This window comes from Salvelinus alpinus, chromosome 34 (genome assembly GCF_045679555.1).
Source record: "Salvelinus alpinus chromosome 34, SLU_Salpinus.1, whole genome shotgun sequence".
In the NCBI taxonomy this organism is placed as follows: Eukaryota; Metazoa; Chordata; class Actinopteri; order Salmoniformes; family Salmonidae; genus Salvelinus; species Salvelinus alpinus.
Window position 1 is genome coordinate 12665359 of NC_092119.1, and position 18131 is coordinate 12683489.

The following is an 18131-nucleotide window of genomic DNA, read 5'->3' on the forward strand; positions in this document are numbered from 1 at the left end:
ATGATGAAACTGGCTCTCATGAGGACCGCCACAGGAAAGGAAGACCCAGAGTTACCTCTGCTGCAGAGTATACGTTGTTTAGTTACCAGCCTCAGAAATTGCAGCCCAAATAAATGCTTCATGTGTCTGTTGATGTGTTGATAACTGTTCACTACGTGAATCAGGCCTACATGGTTGAATTTCTGCAAAGAAACCACTACTAAAGGACACCAACAAGAACAAGAGACTTGCTTGGGCCAAGAAACAAGAGGAATAGACATTAGACCGGTGGAAATGTATCCTTTGATCTAATGAGTCCATATGTGAGATTTTTAGTTCCAACCGCTGTGTCTTTGTGAGATTCAGAGTAGGTGAAGAGATGATTCCCGGCTGTGTGGTTCCCACCGTAACGCATGGAGGGTGTGTGACGGTGCTTTGCTGGTGACACTGTCTGATTTATTTAGAATTCAAGGCACACTTAACCAGCATGGCTACCACAGCATTCTGCAGCGATACGCCATCCCATCTGGTTTGCGCTTAGTTGGACTATCATTTATTTTCTAAAAGGACAATAACCTAACACACCTCCAGGCTATGTAAGGCCTATTTGATCAAGATGGAGAGTGATGGAGTGCTGCATCAGATGATCTGGCCTCCACAATCACCTAACCTCAACCCAATTGAGATGGTTTGGGATGAGTTGGGCCACAGAGTTAAGGAAAAGCAGCCAACATGTGCTCAGCATTTGTGGGAACTCCTTCAAGACTGTTGGAAAAGCATTCCAGGTGAAGCTGGTTGAGAGAATGCCAAGAGTGTGCAAAGCTGTCATCAAGACAAAGGGTGGCTACTTTGAAGAATCTAAAATATATTTTGATTTGTTTAACACTTTTTGGTTACTACATGATTCCATGTGTTATTCGATGTCTTCACAATTTTTGTAAAATGTAGAAAATAGTTAAAATTAAAATAAAAACTTATAGGTGTGGCCAAACTTGACTGGTACTGTACATATATATTTATTTACATTTCGGACTCTGACATTGCGTGTTCTTATGTCTTAATTTCTTGTTATTTTTCAAAAAACTTTTGGATTAGGTGTGTGTTATTGTATTGCTGCATTGTTGGAGCTAGAAACAAGCATTTCGCTGCACCGACGATAACATCTGCAAAACTGTGTACGCAACCAAGAAACTTATTTCATCTGAATCATGAAACTGACTTGACTTAAAGGGAAACGCCACAACTTTTTCATTAGTCCAGTGTTGATAAAATCCACAAATATTTTGCATGTCAGCAGTTAACTTTTCAAGATATTGGACTTTCAAGAAGCAAAGTGTCACCGGCAACATCATCATGATGCAAAATAAACGGGACAAAATATATCATGCAAAATACACGGGACAAAATACATCATGCAAAATACAACAAATATTTAAAGCATCAGAGGGAAACTCACTAATAACAAAAATAAAAACTGAATTAACGACCATACCATAACTTTATTGTAGATAAACTCAGCTACAATTATTACAAAAGAGAACCAAAACAAAAAATGAATATTAAAGGTAATTGTGATCCATAAGGTGCAGACCTCAAACCACTGCAGCATGATATTACAGCATGAGTGAGAAGTTTTTATTCTTTTCGATGTCCCTTAAAATTCCGCTGCAGTTCGTAATGGCCCATATTTCCCCATACTGAAATCAGTGCATCAACAATGTTCCACTCCATTCCGTTCCATTCTGCTGGTGTTCCGCTGTTTGGTGACAATGACATTCTCACAAGTTCATTCCTAAAAGTCCCTGTCGGTCCAGACTACCCACCAGCTTCGCTACCCACCAGCAAACAACTTGCGGCTATAAAGAGTGCATTTGATTTATTTCATTTAATGTACATTTTGTTATCCAAGAAGTTAAATCATTTTTTCATTTACAAAAAACAACAACACTTTACTCCTTGTCCAATATACCAGCCCTTGTTAAAAATGTATAGGGTCTGGAAAATGTTAGTTTTTTTTATTTTTGAGATTGAAATCATAATAGTACATTAAGCAAAATAACAAATGTGGAGTAGGGGTACCTCTCTATTGGACATGCACTACTCCAGGTGGATCTAGTCAAACATAATCTAGCTAAAGGGGGTGGGGATAGTGGACTAAACATAATTCAAGTCAGGCTTATCAGAGGACATGGTAGTTTATGGGTTACATTACAATTCAATATTCAAATAATTACATTTAAGGTATACACAACACATACATTTTAGCCCCTGATCTATTGCAGATATCTTTTACTACAGTGCTTTCATCAGATGGTATCCTGCTGTAGGCACATTGTATATTTCTCATCCATTGCCTCTTAAATACAATGTAAAATACCAGCAATTGAAACAACAGCAAAGCCTAAACCACATGTTATCCCTCCTCGTCACACAACCATGATATATAACTTACACTTTTCATTTTTTCAACTCTTTCTCTGACATGAGGTAAAGTATGGCGCCCAAGTGCAATGCTCAATTGTGCTACATGTACAAAAAGAAAAAGAAAACAAAAAATGATTATCCGTTGCCAGTTCGCAATTGATTGAGGCCTATTTTATAACTACACTTCCATAAAACACCTTTACATAAAACACCTTTACTAAGACTCAGGTTGGAGGCAATGCATCATGCTGCAACATTTAGCTTGAATTAGCACTTCTTAAGGGTCTAAATTCATCATTGACAAAAACAAAGCGGTGTGGTTGTGGCATCATATGAGTGATTTCACATTCTTGTTAAGTAATCTCCCCCACATGAAACATTGTGTGCGCGCTTTGAAATTCCACATTTTGGGAACACATTTTTATAAACTAAAAATATACATAAAATAATAATAATTAAAAAAAAGATATATTAAAAAAAAGATATATATGTTACATTTGCTGTTGTAGTTCGGGGTCACACAACTGTTGCTTGAGAGCGTGAATCCAGATTGCACTCTATACGATGTCAAACTATATGATATAAAACAAAAACTGTCAGAATATCTACCACTGTAGTTTTAGTAAAGCCTCCCCCTTTTAGTCACACATGAGTGGAATGATGTTGTCAATAAAGTATACATTTAGCAAGTATAGTATATTTTCACATATTTACAAGGCTACACCAAAGTTCAGAAACCAAATGATGTATGGCACCAGGTTAATAGTGATGCATACATACACATACCCACTAAGAACAAACAGTGCTTGGCTCGTTGCAGCTACTGTAGGCAAGTTTTCTGAACCTTCGAGAGAATAGTTGCAGTATTCGCTTGATTAGGATACGATAAGTTGAAAGGCACCGTTTTAGTTTGCGTTATTTGTCTGTCAAAAATATACGTCATCAAATAGATACAAGTAACTCTGAGGGAATGTTGTATATCAGTGCAAATAATTACGATCGATATATATATATATATATATCGAACACACACACTATGTTCAAATGTTTGGGGTTGTTTTTTAAAGAAAAGCACATTTTCTGTCCTTTCAAATAACATCAAATTGATCAGAAATACAGTGTAGACATTGTTATTAATGTTGTAAATGACTATTGTAGCTGTAAACATTTTATGGAATATCTACATCGGCGTACAGAGGCCCATTATCAGCAACCATCACTCCTGTGTACCAATGGCACGTTGTGTTAGTTAATCCAAGTTTATAATTTTATGTTAGCACAGCTGAAAACTGTTGTGCTAATTAAAGAAGCAATAAAACTAGCCTTCTTTAGACTAGTTGAGTGAAGAGATGACTCCGGGATGATGGCCTTCTAGGTAGAGTTTCTCTGTCCAATGTCTGTGGTCTTTTGCCCATCTTAATCTTTTCTTTTTATTGGCCAGTCTGAGACATGGCATTTTCTTTGCAACTCTGCCTAGAAGGCCAGCATCCCGGAGTCGCATCTTCACTGTTGACGTTGAGACTGGTGTTTTGCGGGTACTATTTATTGAAGCTGCCAGTTGAGGACATATGAAGCATCTGTTTCTCAAACTAGACACTCTAATGTACTTGTCCTCTTGCTCAGTTGCGCACTGGGGCCTCCCACTCCTCTTTCTATTTTAGTTAGAGCCAGTTTGCGCTGTTCTGTGAAGGGAGTAGTACACAGCGTTGTACGAGATCTTCAGTTTCTTGGCAATTTCTCACATGGAATAGCCTTCATTTCTCAGAACAAGAATAGCTTGATGAGTTTCAGCTGAAAGGTCTTTGTTTCTGGCCATTTTGAGCCTGTAATTGAACCCACAAATGCTGATGCTCCAGATACTCAACTAGTCTAAAGAAGGCCAGTTGTATTGTTTCTTTAATCAATACAACAGTTTTCAGCTGTGCTAACATAATTGCAAAAACGGTTTTCTAATGATCAATTAGTCTTTTAAAATGACAAACTTGGATTAGCTAACACAAAGTGCCATTGGAACACAGGAGTGAAGGTTGCTGAAAATGGACCTCTGTACGCCGATGTAGATATTCCATTACAAATCTGCTGTTTCCAGCTACAATAGTCATTTACAACATTAACTATGTCTACACTGTAGACACTGATCAATTTGATGTTATTTGAAAGGGCAAAAAAAAAAACGCTTTTCTTTCAAAACGAGGACATTTCTAAGTGATCCCAAATTTTTGAACGCTAGTGTATATCAGATTGTTCAAAGTACAGATGTCACAGTAAAACGACTTCAGCATATATGTCACTGCCATAGATATTTGTCAAATTGCAGTCTTGTCCAGTCTACACCGAAAAATTGTTTATTTGTACTGATATATATTTAAATAAGACATAGGGCCTGGCAATGAGCAGAGTGCAGTGTCTTCTGAGGTAGTTTACCTATGGTAGGATTTTATGAGTTGCCATACTGACGGAAAGCCTCAGAGGCATACATGAGATGTACAGTTAAAGTCGGAAGTTCACATATACCCTGTCTAAGGTCAGTTAGTGTCACCACTTTATTTTAAGAATGTGAAATGTCATAATAATAGTCGAGAGAATGATTCATTTCAGCTTTATTTATTTCATCACATTCTCAGTGGGTCAGAAGTTTACATACACTCAATTAGTTTTTGGTAGCATTGTCTTTAAATTGTTAAACTTGGGTCAAAACATTTCGGTTAGCCTTCCCACAATAAGTTGGGCGAATTTTGGCCCATTCCTCTTGACAGAGCTGGTGTAACTGAGTCAGGTTTGTAGGCCTCCTTGCTCACACACGCTTTTTCAGTTCTGCCCACACATTTTTCTATCGGATTGAAGTCAGGGCTTTGTGATGGCCACTGCAATACCTTGACTTTGTTGTCCTTAAGCCATTTTGCCACAACTTTGGAAGTATGCTTGGGGTCATTGTCCATTTGGAAGACCCATTTGCGACCAAGCTTTAACTTCCTGACTGATGTCTTGAGATGTTGCTTCAATATATTCACATAATTTTCCATCCTCATGATGCCATCCATTTTGTGAAGTGCACCAGTCCCTCCTGCAGCAAAGCACCCCCACAACATGATGATGCCACCCCCGTGCTTCACGGTTGGGATGGTGTTCTTCGGCTTGCAAGCATCCCCCTTTTTCCTAACAATGGTCATTATGGCCAAACAGTCCAATTTTGGTTCATCAGACCGGAGGACATTTCTCCAAAAAGCACAATCTTTGTCCCCATGTGCAGTTGCAAACCGTAGTCTGCTTGTTTATGGCGGTTTTGGAGCAGTGGCTTCTTCCTTGCTGAGCGGCGTTTCAGGTTATGTCGATATAGGACTCGTTTTACTGTGGATATAGATACTTTTGTACCCGTTTCCTCAAGCATCTTCACAACGTCCTTTGCTGTTCTTCTGGGATTGATTTGCACTTTTCGCACCAATGTACGTTCATCTCTAGGAGACAGAACGCGTCTCCTTCCTGAGTGGTATGACGGCTGCATGGTCCCATGGTGTTTATACTTGCGTACTATTGTTTGTACAGATGAACGTGGTACCTTCAGGCGTTTGGAAATTGCTCCCTAGGATGAACCAGACATGTGGAGGTCTCCCAATTTTTTTTTGTGTCATGCACAAAGTAGATGTCCTAACCGACTTGCCAAAACTATAGTTTGTTAAAAATAAATTTGTGGAGTGGTTGAAAAACGAGTTTTAATGACTCCAACCTAAGTGTATGTAAACTTCTGACTTCAACTGTATATCTATTAAATATAACACCATACAATCCTCTTCAAACCTCCTAATTCATTCATCAACTTTGGGAACCATTAATTATTTAATTACATTTCTTGCACACCCACTGTTTTAGGACAACACAGGTTTACAGGTTAAATAATGAAACATCTGTGAGGAACGCCATTTTCGAGTGAGAAATAATCTTAGAATCTGGAATCTTAAGCCACCCCACAGACTGTACAAATTCAGCCATTTTATGCCACAATTTTGCTGTTCCAGACATTTTCACATCGCGGGCAAATTTGCAGGTCGTAAACGATTGTCCGACGGCTTGGCTCGTTCAGTGTGACAGGTCTGCCGATTAAGTACCGCCACGTGCTGTCGGTCGTAGGCTCCGTGTAGAGTGGCTGGTGTTACGAGGTGATCCCGGTGACTGACCAATAGGAACACGGCCGGCACTGAGTATGCACACAATAATACGATTATTGTAAATAGTCAGATTACTATAACAGTTCCATTTAAACATTTACATGCTGTGCAAGAAGAATGATTTCCTTAATATTCTTGTTTACATGACACAGCTGAAATCGGGCTACCTGATGGGATTTTGATAAATGCACCAAATCGCCAATCAAAATAAACGTTCTACCACAGCGACCACGCTATTTTGGGGAAGCAGATTTGATTGAGTGGAAACATATAAAGGTTGCTTGTGAAAACTATGCATACTTTCAGTTTTTACACTGCTGTAGTTGACGTAGCCTATATCGGCTGACGTAGCCTCAAGCCAAATCGCAGAATGTGACGAGAGAACTGAATAAAATCTTACAATCTGACAAGGTTGATATCAAGATTTTAATTTGGTAACATCGCACAGTGTGACATGTGACAATCGTAAAAGGCTGAATCTGACGTAGTCTTGCAAAGGCCTTCGACATACACTAAGACTGCGCTGGCCACACACGGTGAGAGATATAGAGTGCAATCGGTTTACTTCAACAAGCTACAGTACAGGAGGCCCCCTCCATCTGATCATGGCCAATTCATGTCTTCTTCCTTTGAAGAGGACTGATGCTCAACAGAGACTGAAGACATTAGTTTAGGCTTATGTATGTGCAGAATGAGAATACCCTCTGGTTTTACCCGACCAAATCATCAAGCATTAAATCAATTGGGCAGGGAGAGAAGAAGAACAAAGAAAACACCGATGCAACTGAACCGCTACAGCTTGAAGGCTGCTAGAACAGGACAACCAACCCAACTGACAGATTTCATAAAGGTCAAAGAAAGAGGTATTATAGTTACAGTGCAAAAAGGATGAGAAATTCAAGCTTAATACAACAAAAAACATAGCACCAAAAACAAATGCATGCAATCAACTGAGGTATTCAAGTGAAGAGGGCTTATTGATACTATTGAGAGAAAATAAAAGACATTTAGTCTAAGAGGCTATGTAGTCACATAACGTGGACGCTATGTCACAATGTGTTTGTAGTAAATAATGAAACAAAAAGGCTGGTATGCATATCCCTAGGAACTGACTTCACATGTGCAACCCTGTAGCGTCACAACTCTATTAGCTTTGGTAAAGTGAAGGGATGTGTGAACCACGATTCTGTTGAAAAAGAAGAACAACCTGTGTCCTAAAGACTGTACTCAAAAGGTGCTCTGAGTCTTACAAAATGACCAACAAAATAAAGATGATCAATCTTGGTATCAAAAGACATTACTTGAGACTAAAGTTGTCGACTTATGTCATAATAATAAACATTTAATATCTCTTTCCCTCTAGATATATTGATAGATTTATAAATGTTTATATAAGCCATCCAGTTGCCATGGTTATTAATACATAAGCTACACAAACATGCATCCTCGAGTGCTGTTTAAAAACTATTTTTAAATTTACAGTAAGCGGGAATGTTGAATTCCTATTCTTTTTTTCAGGATACGAGGGAGGGCCTTAGTATGTAAGGCAAATAATATTTATATTTCATCATAAATGTATATATATATTTTTGTTACATATAGGATTTTGTTGTCCAATCCGACCACACAATTCTGAACATAACAGACCCTAATGGAATAAGTGCAATAATGATTGAGGGTACGTCCCAAATGGCACCCTATTCCCTATATAGTCCACTACTTTTGACCAGAGCCATAGGGTTCCTATATAGGGGATAGGGTGCCATTTTAGACCCATCCTAAGAATACCATCTCAAGACAGAGTTCAGAGAGAGGTGGGCCACACTGGTCGTCTTCACTGGTGGTCTGGCCTCTGCTTGCCATTTCCTTAGCAATAGCATTTTAAAAACCGCTTTAAAACTGGCACTAGTGCACAGACTGAGGAGTATAGCGTTTTTAGATTTACACCTTTGATTTGAACTATGTACAAATCTAATACTACTCATAATACGCATACGCCTAACATCTCACTGACACAAAGCAAAGGTTAAACAAACAAAAAAAACTAAAAAAGAAAGTGAGAAATTAACAAAGCAACACCTGACCTTTTTTTTCTCTTTTTAACACTTTGCTATACGTTAATAAAGCACTCTTGTGATTACACAAAGCAGAGAACAGAAGAAAAGTAAAGATTGTGTTTGCAAAAAAATTCAAATAAAATGTGAAATCCGTTACAACTAGATCAGCTCTCGTTGTGACTTCCCCATGTCTCCACAGAACGTTCCCTGGCTGCCTTGGTTGTGCCATTGAGGGCTGAAGATACAGGACTAATGCTGCACTGTGTTGGTAGCTAGCATCAGTTGCTAGCACTGGTAGCTACTGGTTAGCGTCAGTAGTTAGCATCAGTGGCGACTAGCTAACATCAGTAGCAAGCTAGCATCAGTGGCTACTGGCTAGCGACAGTTGTAGGTAGATAGCGTCAGTGGCTAGCATCAGTAGCTAGCTAGTTAGCGTGTGAAGCTCAGTTGTTTGGGACCTGAGGTTGGTTGGCTTTGAGGCTGCGCAGGGCCCGGCGCGCGGCGGCAGACTTGGCGATCCGGTAGCTGCGGCCCACGCCTTTGAACTTGCCCTTGCCCACGACCTCCACTGTCACACGGACCTTCCCGTCGTACGTCCGCTCCGCAGGGCTGAGGAAGGGGGTATTGAAATACATATAGGACAACAGTACATTGGCATCCTAGCAACATGGTCAGGAAAGCTTTCATTCTAGAAACTAATTAAATATTGTACAAGGCATATAGATTCTATAATATGTGAATTATAGAATCTATATGGGGTAGGGGGTGAGTTAATGGAAAATAGAATATAAAAATTGCAATCAAGTAAGTAAGCAAGCAAGCTAAAACTGTTAAAAATATACACAGTAACAGTCAAAAGTTTGGACACCTACTCATTCAATGATTTTTCTTTATTTTTTACAAATTTTCCACATTGTAGAATAATAGTGAAGACATCAAAACTATGAAATAAAACATAAGGAATCATGTAGTAACCAAAAATAGCAACCCTTTGCCTTGATGACAGCTTTGCACACTCTTGGCATTCTCTTAACCAGCTTCATGTGGTAGTCACATGGAATGCATTTCAAATAACAGGTGTGCCTTGTTAAAAGTTAATTTGTGGAATTTCTTTCCTTCTTAATGTGTTTGAGCCAATCAGTTGTGTTGTGACAAGGTAGAGGTGGTATACAGAAGATAGCCCTATTTGGTAAAAGACCAAGTCCATATTATGGCAAGAACAGCTCAAATACCCAAAGAGAAACGACAGTCCATCATTACCTTAGGTCATGAAGGTCAGTCAATGCGGAAAATGTCAAGAATTTGAAAGTTTCTTCAAGTGTTGTTGCAAAAACCATCAAGCGCTAAGGTGAAACTGGCTCTCATGGGGACCGCCACAGGAAAGGAAGACCCAGAGTTACCTCTGCTGCAGGATACTATGAGGAGACTATGTGGAGACTATGTGAATTAGGCCTTCATGGTCAAATTTCTGCAAAGACACCACTACTAAAGGACACCAATAAGAAGTAGACTTGCTTGGGCCAAGAAACACGAGCAATGGGCATTAGACCGGTGGAAATCTGTCCTTTGTTCTGATGAGTCCAAATATGAGATTTTTCGTTCCAACCGTGTGTTTTTGAGGAGCAGAGTAGGTGAACGGATGATCTTCGCATGTGTGGTTCCCACCGTGAAGCATGGGGGAGGTGGTGTGATGGTGCTTTGCTGGTGACACTGTCAGTCATTTAATTAGAATTCAAGGCACACTTAACCAGCATGGCTACCACAGTATTCTGCAGCAATACACCATCCAATCTGGTTTGCGCTTAGCAGGATTATCATTTGTTTTTCAACAGGACAATGACCCAACACACCTCCAGGCTGTGTAAGGGTTATTTGACCAAGAAGGAGAGCGATGGAGTGTTGCATCAGATGACTTGGTCTCAACAATAACCCGACCTTGACCCAAATGAGATGGTTTGGGATGAGTTGGACCGCAGAGTGAAGGAAGCAGCCAACAAGTACTCAGCATATGTGGGAACTCCTTCAAAACGTTTGGAAAAACATTCCAGGTGAAGCTGGTTGAGAGAATGCCAAGAGTGTACAAAGCTGTCATCAAGGCAAAGGGTGGCTACTTTGAAGAATATAAAATATATTAGGATTTGTTTAACACTTTTTTGGTTACTACATGATCCCATATGTGTTATTTCATAATTTTGATGTCTTTACTATTATTCTACAATGTAGAAAATAGTAAAAATAAAGAAAAACCATTGAATGAGTATGTGTGAAATCTTTTGACTGGTACTACGCACGCACGCACGCACGCACGCACGCACGCACGCACGCACGCACACACACACACACTGCATTCGGAAAGTATTCAGATCCTTCCACATTTTGATACTTTATAGCCTTATTCATTTGGAATCACCAAGACTCTTCCTAGAGCTGAGCAATCTGGGGAGAAGGGCCTTGTTCAAGGAGATGATCAAGAACCCAATGGTCACTCTGACAGAGCTCCAAAGTTCCTCTGTGGAGACGGGAGAACCTTCCAGAAGGACAACCATCTCTGTAGCACTCCACCAATCAGGCCTTTACGGTAGAGTGCCAGACAGAAGCCACTCCTCAGTAAAATGCATATGACAAACCACTTGGAGTTTGCCAAAAGGCACCTTAAAGGACTCTCAGACCATGAGAAACAAGATACTCTGGTCTGAAGAAACCAAGATTCAACTCTTTGGCCTGAATGCCAAGCGTCACGTCTGGAGGAAACATGGCACCATCTCTACGGTGAAGCATGGTGGTGGCAGGATCATGCTGTGAGGATGTTTTTCAGCGACAGGGACTGGGAGGTTAGACAGGATCGAGGGAAAGATGAACAAAGCAAAGTACAGAGAGATCCTTGATGAAAACCTCCTCTAGAGCACTCAGGACCTCAGACTGGGACGAAGGTTCACCTTCCAACAAGACAACGACCCTAAGCACACAGCTAAGACAGCGCAGGGAGAATGGGAGAAGCTCCCCAAATACAGGTGACAAGCTTGTAGCCTCATACCCAAGAAGACTCGAGGCTGTAATCGCTGCCTAAAGTGCTTCAACAAAGTACTGAGTAAAGGGTCAGAATACTTATTTAAATATTTTATCAGTTTTTTATTTTATTTTGATCAATTTGCAAAAAATTCTAAAAACCTGTTTTGCATTGTCATTATGGGTATTGTGTGTAGAAAATTAACAATTTAATCAATTTTAGACTAAGGCTGTAACGTAACAAAATGTGGAAAAAGCCAAGGGGTCTGAATACTTCCCAAATGCACTGTATACACACACAACACACATAAACAGAAATCCTCCTACCTGAACTTGGCTGTCTCAGGCTCCATCTCCAACAGCTCCCGCACCGGAGAGCGAGGGACATTAGCCGAGAATTTCTCTGCGGGGGAAAAGAAAAACGTTATAACATGAACCCCCATCTTTTTAACTCCTCAATATGATGATCACTGGGACAGACATAGGAGAACATTCATATTTAGTAAATCATTGAAACTAAAAGCCTCCCTGCATGAACTGCCAACCAATCAGAAAAGAGAAAATCTAAATGTGGAAGAAGTAGTTTCTCGCTCTCCTCCTTACCTATAAGTGGCCTCATCATTGGATAATACACTTGCCACACTGTCTCCAGTGACATTCTGCTATCCATGTAAATTGCTCCGGCTAGTGACTCAAATATGTCTCCCATTGCCTTGGGGACCTCAATGTCCTCCTCTTTCGCCTCGTCTTCCTCTGAGCGCCGAAGCTGAAGGAAAGGGGGAATAACAGAGATGCTGTAAAAGTAGTTTTTGTTAAGGTGAGAAAAAAAAATGTTATCACGAGTGGATTGAATGTTGTTTTTTTTGGTCTGTGCTCTAGTACGGCATCTTTCTAATAACTCGGACTGAACATTGTCTCCCATGTGATATATTCATATCTACTAACAAATGTGCTAAGAAAAAAGTAAATGTTTACTATAGAGTGAATTGAGCATTTTCCTTTGGAAAATGAATATCTGAGAACTTTTCGAGATATCCAATTGGTAGTTACAGTCCCCCGAAGAAGCCACACTGCTTCTTGACACACTGCTCGCTTAACCAGACGCACCAATGTGTCGGAGGAGAAACAGTCCAACTGACGACCGTGTCAGTGTGCATGCGCCCGGCCCGCCACAGGATGTATATTACACACAGGCAAATCACATTTTTTACTGCACTGTGCCTTTAAAGTTATTACTGTATTAAGTTTAATAGCAAATACAAAGTCAGCTGTACCCTCACACACACTGGAGACCCAGAGACCCCGCCGTACAGTTGAGCTATTAAGGGGAAATATTTACACATTATCCAAAATTAGTTTTTCTTCTTTAAAATGTTTTAATGTTATCCCTTTGGCATAAAACAAGCTCTGCTCAAATGAGATCCGATTCACTGCCAAGATAGGCACTTAAAAATAAATTAAATCCAACTGGATTTAATTTAAATATAATTTTATACTGAAAATTCCAAAATCTAAATCTAAAACAGATTCATATGAACTGACAGCCTATGTTTTCGGACTTTTATGTTAGGGGCAGAAAAAACATGAGTATGTCCCACAAAACATGTTTAAATGTTAGTAATTATCAACAAGGCCAAAAGCTATCATTAGGTCTCTGCAAAGATTTATTGGTGGAAATATACACTGGGGTATGCTGGGAAAATTTGGAACAATAGAACAAGAGCACAACAGATGTACGCCCACAACAACAACAAACACCCCAGAACACACGTAACTTTTGTTCCACATCCATAAAGTACAAGTAAATACACTACCACAACAAAACACCACACTTCTTCACCAAGGATGCATTCCAAATGGCACCCTGTTCCCTATATAGTGCACCACTTACAGGGAGCCATTCGAGATGCAATCAAACTTTACAATCGTGGGGATGGGACCACCCTAAACCCACCTCAGAGTCCATGCCTTGCATTTCGTTCTTCTCCAGCTGGAATTGCACAAAGTCGTCGATGACATAAAACAGCTCCGGCGACACAGCCTTGAAGTACTTGTGGAAGTCGTACTGGACGGCCAGGGAGGCGAAGATGGTGTTGTTGACCAACGCCGAGCGCAGGTCTGTGAGCACGCCGGGAGAGTGTTGGCGCGGGTCTTCATAAAGGTGCTTCGTTATGAGGTAGTCTAAAATTGCATCGCCAAGAAACTCTAGTCGCTGGTAACAATCTGGGAAAGAGAGAAAATGAGGGAGGGAGGATGGAGAGGAAGTATGAGGGAGAAGAAGTGTCAATCATTCTATAATGGAACAAAATTATATTAAAGGCACACTACAGAACGTGCTGGAATTATTACAAAGTTTTAGAAACAATGCAATCTTAGGCAATATGTGCGTTCCTTCATTAGGATTCATCCATTTTGAAATAGATTCCGTAGGAAACTCATGCTTACCTGTAATGGTGTTGTAATGGTAGGAGGCGTGTGTGAAAGCTTGCAGCAGATAGGCCTTGTTCTGGAAGGTGTAGCTGATCTTCCTCTCAAAGTTCTCAAAGCCAGAGATGAGGTGGTTGAGGGTGAGCTCGGCGTCCGGGTGGTCAAAGATGCAGCGGGGTGGGATCTTCAGCCAGCCATACTGGAGGTCAAGGTTCACGACCTCTATGACCCCGCCCTTCTCCTTCAGCCTCCTCCTCTCAACCGGTAACACCTGTTTCATGATAGTGATAGGTTGTATTATTAAGTCATGCTTTATGTGATGGCTCAGGGATGTAACTTGTACATTTGATTTCCCCATAGGTCACATAGTTGCTTTGGATAAAAGCATCTGCTATTTATAATAATAAACATTATCACAGGCATCAATTACCTTGAGGAACATTATAACTAGAGTGACATTAACACAATAGTAGAGGTAGTTTGATATATTAGAGTCTACATTAACACAACAGCAGAGGTAGTTTAATATATTAGAGTCTACATTAACACAACAGTAACAGCAGAGGTAGACGAAACAGAGAGGTGGTGTATCTAAGGCCATACCTTGAGTCCCAGTGAGCAGAGGAACATCTGAGCAGCCCTCTCCCCACAGCTGGTGAGGTAGCAGCCCAGCAATGCCTCCACACAGTCAGCGATGCTCTTGTCAGCGATGCATTGCTCTGTGTGCAGGTCATAGGAGATAGACTGTTTCCCCAACTCCGCCCCACAGTTCTCCTCTGACGGGTTCCAGAAACCCACCACGAAATCATCCTCGTCCCCTGCCTTGCTAGGGTCCAGGTAACACATGGCATCCCACGAGCTGGAATAATTCACAATCATTTGATATGTCTACTTATTAAGTGGTATGCCAAATCAGTCATTAATGCACTGTCCATACATTTAGGTAGAATGTACAGTACCAGTCAAAAGTTTGAACACACCTACTCATTCAAGGTTTTTTATTTATTTCTACTATTTTATACAGTGTAGAATAATTGTGAAAACAACAAAACTATGAAATAACACATATGGAATCATGTAGTAATCAACAGTGTTAAATAAAGATTCTTCAAAGTAGCCACCCCTGTGGAATTTCTTTCCTTCTTAATGCGTTTGAGTCAATCAGTTGTGATGTGACAAGGTAGGGGTGGTATACAGAAGATAGCCCTATTTGGTAAAAGACCAAGTCCATAGCATGGCAAGAACAGCTCAAATAAGCAAAGAGAAACGACAGTCCATCATTACTTTAAGACATGAAGGTCAGTCAATCTGGAAAATTTGTGCGGTCTCAAAAAATATCAAGCGCTATGATGAAACTGGCTCTCATGAGGACCGCCACAGGAAAGGAAGACCCAGAGTTACCTCTGCTGCCATCCCATCGGGTTTGCGCTTAGTGGGGCTATAATTTGTTTTTCAACAGGACAATGACCCAACACACACCTCCAGGCTGTGTAAGGGATATTTGACCAAGAAGGAGAGTGATGGAGTGCTGCATCAGATGACCTGGCCTCCACAATCAACCGACCTCAACCCAATTGAGATGGTTTGGGATGAGTTGGACCGCAGTGAAGGAAAAGCAGCCAACAAGTGCTCAGCAAACGTGGGAACTCCTTCAAGACTGTTGGAAAAGCATTCCTCATGAAGCTGGTTGAGAGAATGCCAAGAGTGTGAAAAGTTGTCATCAAGGCAAAGAGTGGCTACTTTGAAGAATCTCAAATATATTTGGATTTGTTTAACACCTTTTTGGTTACTACATGATTCCATGTGTTATTTCATAGCGTTGATGTCTTCACAATTATTGTAAAATGTAGAAAATAGTTAAAATAAAGAAAAAACGTTGAAAGTGTAGATGTGTCCAAACTTGACTGGTACTGTATATTTTTTCCTCTGTTTTATATATTGTATGACATATCATTTTATGTATGATTCTGCATATGTAGAGTTGATCAAGTTGATCAAATAAACAATCGATTGTATTATAATAGTTCGAGCCCTGAATGCTGATTTGCTGAAAGCCGTGGTATATCAGACCGTATACCACGGGTATGACAAAACATTTATTTTTACTGCTATAATTGCGGTGGTAATCTATGCATAGTCACCTTACATCTAGCTACATGTACAAATGACCTCGACTAACCTGTTTCCCCGCACACTGACTCGGTACCAGTACCCCCTGAATAGAGCCTTGTTATTTAGAGTTAGAGTCAACGTGCGGTGGCACCGGTTAGTTGAGGTAATATGTACATGTAGGTAGAGTTATTAAAGTGACAATGTATAGATGATAACAACAGAGAGTAGAAGCGGTGTAAAAGGGGGGGTGGGGCAATGCAAATAGTCTGGCTAGCCATTTGATTAGATGTTCAGGACTATTATGGCTTGGGGGTAGAAGCTGTTTAGAAGCGTCTTGGACCTAGACTTGGCGCTCCGGTACCGCTTGCCGTGCGGTAGCAAAGAGAACAGTCTATGACGAGGGTGGCTGGAGTCTTTGACCATTTGTAGGGCCTTCCTCTGACACCGCCTGGTATAGAGGTCCTGGATGGCAAGAAGCTTGCCATCAATGATGTACTGGGCCGTTCGAACTACCCTCTGTAGTGCCTTGCGGTCGGAGGCCGAGCAGCTGCCATACCAGGCAGTGAGGCAACCAGTCAGGATGTTCTCGATGGTGCAGCTGTAGAACCTTTTGAGGATCTGAGGACCCATGCAAAAGGTTAGGTTTTGTCGTGCCCTCTTCACGACTGTCTTGGTGTGCTTGGACCATGTAAGTTTGTTGGTGATGTGGACAAGGAACTTCAAGCTCTCAACCTGCTCCACTACAGCCTCGTCGATGCTCGGTCCTCTTTTTCCTGTAGTCCACAATCATATCCTTTATCTTGATCACGTTAAGGGAGAGGTTGTTGTCCTGGCACCACACGGCCAGGTCTCTGACCTCCTCCCTATAGGCTGTCTCGTCGTTGTCGGTGATCAGGCCTACCACTATTGTGTCATCGGCAAACTTAATGGTGTTGGAGTCGTGCCTGGCCGTGCAGTCATGAGTGAACAGGGAGTACAGTAGGGGACTGAGCACACACACGAGTACAGGAGGAGACTAAGTACACACCCCTGAGGGGCCCCTGTGTTGAGGATCAGCGTGGCGGATGTGTTGTTACCTACCCTTACCACCTGGGGGCAGCCCATCAGGAAGTCCAGGATCCAGCTGCAGAGGGAGGTGTTTAGTCCCAGGGTCCTTAGCTCATTGATGAGCTTTGAGGACACTATGGTGTTGAACGCTGATCTGTAGTCAATGGATAACATTCTCACATAGGTGTTCCTTTTGTCCAGGTGGGAAAGGGCAGTGTAGAGTGCAATAGAGATTGCATCATCTGTGGATCTGTTGGGGGCGGTATGCAAATTGGAGTGGGTCTAGGGTTTCTGGGATAATGGTGTTGATGTGAGCCATGACCAGCCTTTCAAAGAACTTCATGGCTACAGATGTGAGTGCTACGGGTCGGTAGTCATTTAGGCAGGTTACCTTAGTGTTCTTGGGCACAGGCACTATGGTGGTCTGCTTAAAACATGTTGGTATTACAGACTCGGACAGGGAGAAGTTGAAATGTCAGTAAAGACACATGCCAGTTGGTCAGCGCATGCTCGCAGTACATATCCTGGTAATCCATCTGGCCCTGCTGCCTTGTGAATGTTGACCTGTTTAAAGGTCTTACTCACATCGGCTGCGGAGAGCATGATCACACAGTCGTCCAGAACAGCTGGTGCTCTCATGCATGTTTCAGTGTTATTTGCCTCGAAGCGAGCATAAAAGTAGTTCAGCTCGTCTTCTAGGCTCGTGTCACTGGGCAGCTCTTGGCTGTGCTTCCCTTTGTAGTCTGTAATGGTTTGCAAGCCCTGCCACATCCGACGAGGGTCAGAGCCGGTGTAGTACGATTTGATCTTAGTCCTGTATTGACACTTTGCCTGTTTGATGGTTCGTCGGAGGTCATAGCGGGATTTCTTATAAACTTCCGGGTTGAAAGCGGCAGCTCTAGCCTTTAGCTCAGTG

At 41.3% G+C, this 18131-nt stretch overlaps 1 protein-coding gene across 3 annotated transcripts in view; it reads right to left on the bottom strand.

Annotated features, from left to right (window-relative positions):
- Positions 1 to 1458: 1458 nt before the first annotated feature.
- The window catches only part of LOC139563834 (endoribonuclease Dicer-like), a 71201-nt gene continuing 54528 nt past the window's right edge, over positions 1459 to 18131 (bottom strand). For all 3 annotated transcript variants that reach the window (XM_071382764.1, XM_071382763.1, XM_071382765.1), the window contains 6 exons: positions 14660 to 14915; positions 14075 to 14327; positions 13584 to 13852; positions 12233 to 12395; positions 11957 to 12032; positions 1459 to 9232 (listed from right to left, as the gene is read on the bottom strand). In XM_071382764.1, coding sequence (XP_071238865.1) covers positions 9067 to 9232; positions 11957 to 12032; positions 12233 to 12395; positions 13584 to 13852; positions 14075 to 14327; positions 14660 to 14915 — 1183 coding nt within the window. In that variant the 3' untranslated portion in view covers positions 1459 to 9066. The remainder of the gene's footprint in view (positions 9233 to 11956; positions 12033 to 12232; positions 12396 to 13583; positions 13853 to 14074; positions 14328 to 14659; positions 14916 to 18131) is intronic.